At 39.2% G+C, this 10,601-nt stretch overlaps 1 protein-coding gene across 5 annotated transcripts in view; it reads left to right on the forward strand.

Moving 5' to 3' along the window:
- Window positions 1–10,601, forward strand: part of MAP2K4 (mitogen-activated protein kinase kinase 4) — a 54,267-nt gene that overhangs the window by 23,528 nt on the left and 20,138 nt on the right. For 2 of the 5 annotated variants that reach the window (XM_088468606.1, XM_088468607.1), the window contains 6 exons: window positions 1,838–1,903; window positions 3,362–3,455; window positions 5,233–5,346; window positions 8,174–8,348; window positions 9,659–9,778; window positions 10,343–10,462. In XM_088468606.1, the coding sequence (XP_088324732.1) occupies window positions 1,838–1,903; window positions 3,362–3,455; window positions 5,233–5,346; window positions 8,174–8,348; window positions 9,659–9,778; window positions 10,343–10,462 (689 nt within the window). Of the gene's footprint in view, window positions 1–535; window positions 657–1,837; window positions 1,904–3,361; window positions 3,456–5,232; window positions 5,347–8,173; window positions 8,349–9,658; window positions 9,779–10,342; window positions 10,463–10,601 lie in introns of those variants that run through there. The other 3 variants (XM_088468610.1, XM_088468608.1, XM_088468609.1) reach the window with 2 other exon arrangements.

Below are 10,601 nucleotides of genomic sequence, written 5' to 3' on the forward strand. Positions count from 1 at the left end.
TTATTTTTAATTTTGGTTATTTTTTTTTTTAAAGGGCAAAATGCACCCTGCTAAAACAGCCTGACTGTCGGCGTTCTTCCACCACGTGAACAGATGCACCCCCTTCACCGGCCGACCGCGTTTCCGGTCATTGGCGCCCTGCCCGCAACTGATGCTAGCGAGAAAACTAGATAGAGCTATCTATTTTACAGTGAGATAAATGGCTGGGGAGGCACTGACTAGTATCAGTCAGATTTACAGATACATATATGAACCTGAGAGTTCATGTGGGCATTATGCAAAGGTGCAGCAGTATATAGTGCTGGAAATGTTGGTGTGTTTTGATCAGTGATGTGTGGAGAGGGTAGACTGGGGAGGCAGTGCTTCACCTGCCATACACTTTTTTACTTCAGAGTTATGACTAAAAATGATTAGAATAATACACAGAAGATATTTATAATATATTTTTTTTTTCTTTTTTTTTTTTTTTTTTTTAATTTTTATAGTCAAAACTCTGGAGTATACCAAAGTATGACAGGAAAGTCTCTGCCTCCCCTGACTGCATATCACTGATTATAATATCACCACAAATGTCTATATGTATGACTCTGAATGGGTATGAAATACTGGCGGCTGAATAGCCGGAAGCCAGAATGCTGAAGATCCTGACATGGGTGGTAAGTATCCTAACCCTAACCTCTCCCCGGTGGTACCTAACCCTAATCCCCCCCCCTCCCCCTTACCGAACCCTAAACTTAACCCACCAGTGGGGAGGGGGTGCATAACCCTGGCCTTCCCCCAGGGTAGCCTAACCCTAATTGTTCAGTCGTTCATTTTATTTGCTAATGGATAGGCCCCTTAACCCTAATCTCCTCCCGGAGGTACCTAAACCCCCTCCCCATCCCCGGGGGAAACTGCAATACTTACCGGGGTCCGGATGTTCGGGATTCCGGCATTTGGAATGCAGATGCCGGTATCCTGATCTCCTTCGGGATATGAGTCTGCATTTTGCCAGGTGGCGGTATTTCGGTGGCTGACATCCCGTCAGCTGGCAATTTAACTACATCCCATGTGACTCCAATTAATGAGTTTTCAGCAAACTGGTGCATTAGAAATGGCCACAGTTGTATGTAGCACCTTTTAGTATATGTAATGGAGAAGTACTCTGACTGCAGTTTTATGCAAAGTGACAGATAATGCTGATGTAGGACGTCTGAATGTGTACAAGGAAAGGCGAAGGTATGCAGACTAATGAAGGGTATCACTCATGAAATAAAGATGCTATCAGACACACTTTGAACATGGAATGATTGTTGGCACTTGGATGCAAGCATTACCAAAAGTGCTGCACTGGTGAGTTGTTACGGTGTACACAGAGTGGCCCAGCAGACAAAAAACTGGCTCTGAGCACATGGCCTGTGGTCTTAAACGGCTGCCGGATGCTCGAGTGGAACGGAGAGTGGACAGACTTGTTCAGACCACAGATGGGCAACAGTGCATCAAATTACAGATAATCTGAATCTGGGACCAATTCGGATGGCTTCTAATGGGATCAGATGCTGTGATTTTGGGCCATAGTGGCCTGGAAACTATCTAACTGTATAGTCCTCTACTCTCTAAAATTCTTTAAAATGAGGTGATTGGGAGAAAAGGTAAGGTAAAAGGAGAGAACCTTTTTTTTCCATTTTATTTTATTTGCATGATATATAATATATATACCAAACATCCTCCCATCTTCTTTAAACTCCATAAATTGCGCTCGTTGAAGTCAAAACACATGAAAATCTCCTCAAATTAGCAAATTTTAATATATAGTTATGTAAAAGTGCTTTAATTTCACATTTAATTGTTTTTTTAGAAGTTAATGAACAAGAAAAAAAGACGAGAAATATACAAAAAAACTGCATTGAAACAAACCTTAGTGGTAAGGAGAAAAAAAGTTTGGTGTTTGTTTGTTTTTTTTTGTTTTGTTTTTCCTTTTAATCTAGATAGGGTTGTCAGTGGTGAGCAAAACTCTCAAGTTTAAATTTATTTTAAAATGGTAGAGATTTATTTATTTATTTTTTTTTAATATTTGCTTTTGTTTTTTGTTTCCTCCTCCCTTCTGTTTTTTTTTTTTTTTTTTTTAAATATAGTTTACCTATATATTATTTTCAGGCGTATAAGCTAAATGTAAATATATTAGAGGCATGTTCAATACCTGGTTCATTAGGCATAGTGCACCAGCTATTTCTGCTCATCCATTTAATCTACACAAAGCAGCCATCTCTGGCTATTTTGCATTGTGCCCCGTCGCTCCATTGAAGCTGTACATGTTTAATTGCACCAGCTGCATTCATGCCCCCTCCTTGGTGTGCCTGCAGTCAATGAATAATATATACAGCATGTGACTGCATTGTAGGGAAGCAGTCCTTTATGGGAATATCATTTAATATTAATCAGCTCTGCTGCTGCGGTGACTCACTTACTAAATTTGTCATTTCCAAAACCTTTCCACATTCCCTGTGTCGATCAGAGCTGGGAAGCAGGCCGGAGCCTGCCCTCATTTCCAGGAAGCTGATTATTTGAGCTCTGTTAAGCTGCTCACCTGACCGTAATGGGGCTTCTACACTTAATTAAGACTATCGCTATTAGGTTGGCTATGTAGCATCTGGTCACTGAGCTGTATTGCAAAACCTGACAAGCTATTAGCTAATTCCTGGCATCAAATCTTGATGGCGAATAATAATGTTATGGTTTCATAACATCACATTCAGCAAGATGTTTGCAGACTTTGTTTGTAATATTTTTTAATTTTTTTTTATTTGCTAAATATTATGAGTAAAGATATTTTTTTGATATTTCTTTTTAATAGAGAAACAAAACTTTGAATTCATCACTGTTGCAATTGTATAGTTTTTGCCATATAAGTGATTTATTTTTATATATATTTTTTATTTTTGTTTTGTTTTTTTCTTATTTGGGTGGGGGGGGGTGGTGTTTAAATTATAATTTTTTTCGTAGTGGCCAGATTATTTGATTTTATTGTGTGTTTTTTTTTTTTTTTTTAAAAGATGGAGTATTGGGTTTAGGCAAGTATTTTTAGTCTTACAACTAATCAGTAATACATGCATTTCAGGCAGAAGATAAACTGTCCGCAAATAACCTGTCCGCAAAATTAATAAATAGGCGAGAACTTGTCTGTCATTTTATGCTTACTAAGTAGGCAGTATCTCCTTTTTTTGTCACGTTGCTCACTTTTTTTAAAGTTCTGTAGTGCAATCAATGCATTTTTCCTTCAGGGATTAACAGCAAATAAAACAAACTCTTATATACACACTTTTCTTTCATATGGTTTACTGCTATGGGTCTGTAGTTAACATTCTTCTGTGTGTCTCCTTAGGTAAACGTAAAGCACTGAAATTGAATTTTGCCAATCCGGCCTTCAAATCCACAGCAAAATTCACACTGAACCCCACTATTCAACCTGCACACCTGTACGTACTCCCATCTGAGATTTATTTTTTTTCATTCAAATTAACGAGGACAAAATTATGAGGCCAAGATCCCTTTCCACACTATGCTTTACTGTGCACAAGCCTGCTGATTTTGTGTTCAGTTTGGAGGGTATTAAAATGAAAGCTTGTCCTGAGTTCCCATCAATCACCTTGAAACATCTCCATGTTTTGACATGCTAGAGACAGGAGGTGGAGACAACCGAGGACCATCCTGTGCCACCTTCTGATGCCTAGTTTGCATACTTTATCTCCTGAGACCCAGTTGTCTCCAGTACATTCCCCACAGAGCACAATTGGACAATAAAGTAGGATTTATTGCTTCCTATGTGGATGCAGGTTTTCACTCTTGGCTATGTAGATAAAGTATAGATATTTTAATGTATTCTGATAAAATTGTTCCTTGACAAATTTGGAGCTCTTATTTCTCTTCTAGTTTAGGGAGGCGGCTGTTGCCAAGCTTGTATGAGCCCTCACGTGCATTGCTGGTGCCCATCGCATACCCTACACGCCCATCCTGCAGGGACCTCCACAAATAAACATATATTATATATGCCCAAAATGGTCCAGCACTCCTATTGCACATTCAAAGCTGCCTCCTTGCCCTCTGTAATATTTGTAACTAGAAGTGATGAGCAGCGGCCGCTGCTTATCACTTCTAGATAGATAGATATATCTAATTTATTACTTCATCACTTCTAGTTACAAATATCATAGAGGGCACGGAGGCAGCTTTGAATGTGCAATAGGAGTGCCGGACCATTTGGGTGTATATATGTATATATATACCCGTGTGTGCGTGTATATTGCATGCCAAGTGGCACTCCAAGAAGGAATAAACGATAAGTTGTCAAGTTCTGTGTTCAACATTTCAGTCTTGAAATTTTTATCAAGAACTTGTTCTTGATAAAAGTTGAAAGACTGAAACGTTCACCACTGAACTTGTCACAACTTGACGTTTATTCCTTCTTTGAGGCCTTGCATGCATCATATTGGAGTTTAATTTACTCTGGATGGCACCTGGGCAAGTTTGTGGAGTGCCGGCTTACTGACAATTTTTATATATATATATATATATTTCATTTGTTATAGTCAGTCTGGTACTAATTTCTAAAGTTTGCAAAGTCCCTTAGTACCTTCATAGAAGAGTTGTATAGAAGTCACAATAGTTATATAAATTTGAAAGCCAAATTGGTTATTTTTATAACTATTGTGTACTTATTATTAACTATCACGCAATGTCCAGGGCCTAAATGTATTTTCTAAAAGATAAGTTTTATGTTAAAGTTCCTTTTGAGTGCCGCCTTTGCTAAATACTATGTATGTGTATATAATTTATACTGTACATTTTTTTTCTATAGCTCCACTCCCAAAAGCTCCTCCCCCAGTTCCTGAACCTATTTTTCCTTAAAAATAGCCCTGTACATGTGTATGTATATATTTGTGTTTGAGAATATTTATAAATAGTTGTGTTTTTTGTACTTTTCAATTCTCCACCACTTTAGCCTCTACATTGATCACTTGCTTTTGTACCTGTAGCAGACAGCTTTTCAGGTAGTGACTGAACCCCCCGCCCCCATCCCCCCTGCTCTGCGAAACACCATTTGTCACAGATTAAATAAACTACTTGATAGTCTTTAAACTGCTCTTCCATAAACTAGGATTGTGGGTAGTATTGTACGAATGATTGACAATCTTGAATATTCATATTTATGCCCAGACATTACCCCTTTCTTGGGGTCTCTCTTTACCTATTAAGGATGCAGAAAACTGACCCGATTAGGAACCTCGAGACATCGTACCAGAAACCGGAAGTGCGGTTGCCTTGTGGAAAGACGTACACCTCCAATGAGCAGGCTACAAAAAACAGACTGTAAGTTTCTTGAGAGTTTACTGGCAGACATTGTTATTTCACAACAGTGGAGGTGGACCGTTTGCGAAATAGACAATTTTCATGATCCAGAAACCTCGCTAAAGTACAAAGCGACTGCATTTTCCAAAATAATAGTTAAGGTCATAAAATGGCTGCCTTCTCTGTGTAAGTGTTGTGCTGAAAGAATAAAACCTCTCTCTGAAGGATGTCTGTTATGGTTCTGGAAATGTATTGACTAGTCATATGCTGTGTGATAACTGCCTTTGTTTAAATTTATTGCTGGTTTCAAGTTAATCAGCAGAGATTTAGAACATAGAGCGAGCAGAGTCCCAGAATTGCATTAAGAGAATATTATTCCTTGCCTTTTTAGATGTTTTATAGCTAACAGCAAAGACACCCTGGGGAATATTCGATACACTAATGACTTCAGATTGGTTAAAGAACTTTACCCAATTAACAGTTTAAAGCCGCGTATCCACTTGCCGATTTTAAAATGAGCTATTGAACGATAACGACATCGTTGTCATTCAATCACTCATTAATCGGGCATGAAAATGATAAACGACCAGCGATGTTCGGGGATGAGGGAGGGTACCTGCAATGAACGACATATCGCTCAGTGTGGGCACCTACAGGATGAGGAACGACTGAACGATTATGATGTCGTAATCGTTCAAACGTTCCTCAGTCGGCAAGTGGCTACGCACCTTAACTGTTTTAGCATCCTTACATTTGTCAGTAAATTGGCCCCTGTTGGCTGCTAAACTTGCATTTATCTTTTCTCCATTACCGGCAGAAAATAAATATTTTATTTTGTATTTTCTTGCAAATATAAGTTGGAACATTTTAGATGTGGAGAGCAATGTAGAAACTTGTACAAAAGATGCATTAGGTGGTCAGTGGACATCTAGTTTTGTGCATGTTTGACACCACAATCTTCCTGCATCAGTAGGACTGCCCTTCAGAACCTAAAGCTGGGTACACGCTGACAGATATATTGGCTGATCAATTGATTGGCCAATATATCTGGTGCCCGTAGGCCAGTGTATAACCACGATATGTCTGTGAATGACGTTGTTCACAGACATATAGCAATGGGTGTGCTGCCAGCCGATGGGCAGATATGTCTGCAGACATATCTGTCCATCGGCAAGTGTGTACGGGGGTCTGCAGACCACCCGTACACATGCAGCCGCGGGGAGGGGGGCGACCACGCCAGCGGGACCTGTCCCCTCCTACACACTGAACACAGATGGTGGTTGTTCAGTGTGTACGAACAACAATCACCTCGGTCTGCAGATGTATCTATTTAGTGTGTACCCAGCATAACTCTGTAGCCCCCATTCTCTCACTCTAAAGCTGTCATCTACATCCTCACTAACCTAATTGCTGACTTACACAAGATAAGTAGATTCTTCACCTGAAATGCTCTTTGCTACTGTGATCATTATGGGGATAATTGGCTACACATTGTTCTCTGGGGACACAAGGATGAGCAGCAGAAGAAGATTTAAAGCAATAAAGTGCCCTGTCCTCCGTCAAATGTTTGTTGAAAACTGCAACTACTATTTGTGTCAAGGAACAAATTTTCTCCTTATTATATAAGAATATTTCAAAGTTCTGTATTGCCAAGCAATTATATGGTACCTGAAACAACTCAAATGTATATACAGGTTGAGTCTCCCATATCAAAATATTCCGAAATATGGAATTATTTTGCCATGACTAAGATAATGAAACCTTTGATTTTTGATGGTTTAATGTACACAAACTTTGTCTAATGCACAAATTATTAAAAAATATTGTATAAAATTACATTCAGGCTGTGTGTATAAGGTGTATATAACACATAAATGCATTCTGTGTGTATATTTGGGTCCCATTCCCAAGATATTTCATTATGGTATGCAATTATTCCAAAATACGGAATATTCCGTTATCCAAAATACTCCTGGTCCCAAGCATTTTGGATATGGGAGACTCAATCTGTACTAAATCTGTCCAGAATGCTGTGTCTTGAGAATAGGCTAAGGGTGGTATCCAATTAGCCCTGAACATTGTTCGGGCGTTACTTGATCCCCCGCGATCGGCGAAAAATGGGGATTTTTTTTGCCGATTTATCCCCGTTTGTCGAACAAAATAATAGGATATATCTTACGAAAACGTACGCATAGGGTCCGCGATAAGCTTGCAGACCTATGTGTTTTTTGCCTTATTTTGGGGTGAAAAAATTGCACTTATTGTGGATTATTTTTTGGGACACATCAGGTCCCGAAAATATCCACAATAAGTGCCGGCATCGGGTGGCACTTCGGGGCTAATAGAATAGCCCCGCTGGGATCAATTAGCAGCGCTACTTTAGCGCTGCTAATTGGATACCGCCCTTAGTCTTCTCAGTAATTGAGGTATGGTCCTAAAATTGAGTGACTGGCTTACAATCTTCTCTGTAACAAATTCCGTGATTGGTTGACATACACACAGCAGCAAGGCCAGTGATGTTATAGCAATTACAACTGTTATGTTATAATTTTCCACATCAGATTATATTGTTCCATCAGCAGCTTTTAAGTCATAGGCTGAGATTTGCTTGTGTAGGTAAAAAATATCAATGAAAAATGGTAAAAAATAAAACATGTTGGTTTACAAGGAGAAGTCGAAGATATGAGTGGAGAAGGAGACGGCAGCGGAGGACAATTTAGATTGGACTAAACATCTAAAAATCTATTTTTTGGTATTTTTTTTTTTTTTTCTCTATTTATAGAGAAGTTCATGTGTAACAGGTTGCCTCCATATGTTTTTCTAACATCTTCTTTTTGTATCTTGACAGAGAGCGATTACGAACACACAGCATCGAATCATCAGGAAAATTAAAACTTTCCCCAGAACAGCACTGGGACTTCACCGCCGAGGACCTTAAGGATCTTGGTGAAATTGGGAGAGGCGCTTATGGCTCTGTCAATAAAATGATTCACAATCCAAGTGGGCAAATCATGGCTGTCAAGGTGGGTTCCTTTTTTAGCCATCCTGTGTGAGGATTCCATCAGAGAATGTGCACTAATTCTTGAAATTCTGATGTTGGTGGAACTACACAGTTGTAATATCATGCTGACACAGTTGTAATTGTGTGTGTGTGTATATAACTTCAGTCCCTATCGCATTTAGCACTGTCCACACTAATATAACCCATGAAACAAGGTGACACCATGGTCGACATTGTTGCCTCATAGCATTAGAGCCTTGAGTTTGATTCCAACCATGGGGCTGATTCTGAGTCGGCATGGACACAGATAGCGAGTGTTAGCATGTGCGATTGTGTATCTTTTCCGCTTCTGTCATTGTGTAAAATGGGCGTTTTGGGGTTGCAACAATGCAATCGCAAGTATTGTTCAGCCTTGAGGGAGTGTGGTGAGCTGTAACTTGGGTTCCATGCTATTCTGGGTAGTGTATATGAAGGCTGGAAACCTGTTTCTGACCCGATCTCTTACACCTAGCATGGGGCTGGTACAAGTGCCCATACTAATGACAGGTGCGGCTGTGGGCAGAGAAACAGTAAGCAGAGCAGCTTCCCACTTTAATCCACACAGATCTCTGGCATTAGCCCTATTGAAACTCACATTATCATAAGGTAGTAAATCAGGCTTCTGTGAATACTCCTAAATACAGCCACTTTGCATCCTCCTCATTCCAAAAACATATTAGTAGCTTAATTAGCTGCTGATAACAATGGACCTACTTGTGTGTGTACTTGTGTGCTAGAGAACTTACATTGTAAGCACTAGTGGGCAGGGACTGGTATGAATGATGAAATATTTGTACATCATAGCTTTATATGGTGCTGCTATATAAATAAGTACAATAAAATTGCATGTGTGGACTCCTCAGTGCCTCCCATAAGATCAGCATATTCATATTTGTTCTACTTTTTGCTTTAGACTCACAGGTAATAATTATGTCCTTGCCACTGAAACATGCCTCGCACACGTGCAGCTTGCATATCTTCTGAAATACTCTGTGCTGAAGACTCACAGAAGAATGAGTTTGAAATATATCTTCTTATATTTTGATCAGCATGTTAGTGGAAGATATATTCTCATTGGATATTTTTAGCCAATAATCTCTAAAAGAACCTGTTTGTCTGGTCCTACAATGGTATTACTGATTACACAAATGTGTGTATCTCTTATTGGAAGTACTATTGTATAGTCTAACAATCTACATTTAGCGTTTTTTGGGGTTTTTTTTTTAAACAAAAAAGGGATGCATTTTCTAATACTAACTTCAAGTGTTTGTTTTTTATTTTCTATTTTTACAGAGGATTCGCTCTACAGTGGATGAGAAGGAACAGAAACAGCTCCTAATGGATCTTGACGTAGTGATGAGGAGCAGCGACTGCCCGTATATTGTTCAGTTTTATGGGGCACTATTCAGAGAGGTGGGTTTAGGAGAGTCCAGGCTCTTAACCTAGTTATGTAGTCCGATTAAAGGTTGTAAATTTCGGTTGGATACGTATACTTCCAAGTATCCAGGTAGCTAGTGGTAGGAGTTGGCATAGTTAAGCAGATCACTCATGCTGAACTATTTACACCTGATGTAATTTGCTGCACATATAAATGCAATGTACAGTCCCACTCCAAGGTATACGGGTTTGTTCTGCCATATTCGGCAGAAGATGACAGTGGTAATGGCCATGCTCTGGTTATGCACTGAAACATGGAATGTAAGATAGAAGTGCCCTTTGATGTCAGTTATGTCACATTTCCCATAGGACTTCTCAAGAATCTCTCATGCATGATTTTATCTGTGAGACAATCCATGATTTCTGTAGTGCCATTGTGCTTGCACAATCTATGTATCCATCCTTTTTGTGAGAGGTGATTTATGTTGAAGTAAACTATTGATAAATATAGCATTATTCTCCCATTTGAATATATATTTATTTATTGCTTTAGGCATTGCTTGTTCTGTAACTGACATCATTGTACTTTCTCCCTTCCAGGGTGACTGCTGGATCTGCATGGAGCTCATGGCTACCTCGTTTGACAAATTTTACAAATATGTATATAGTTCATTAGACGATGTTATTCCAGAGGAGATTTTAGGCAAGATAACTTTAGCTGTGAGTAAAAAATGGTATGCTTACTGCAGGGGCAAACGCAGGATTTCTACAAGGGGGTACACTCGCTCACTCTCACACTATCTATATTAGTGCCTTGCAAAAGTATTCACCCCCTTGGCTTTGTACCTTTTTTGTTAAA

This window comes from Taudactylus pleione, unplaced genomic scaffold (assembly GCF_031769625.1).
Source record: "Taudactylus pleione unplaced genomic scaffold, aTauple2 ptg000012l, whole genome shotgun sequence".
NCBI lineage: Eukaryota > Metazoa > Chordata > Amphibia > Anura > Myobatrachidae > Taudactylus > Taudactylus pleione.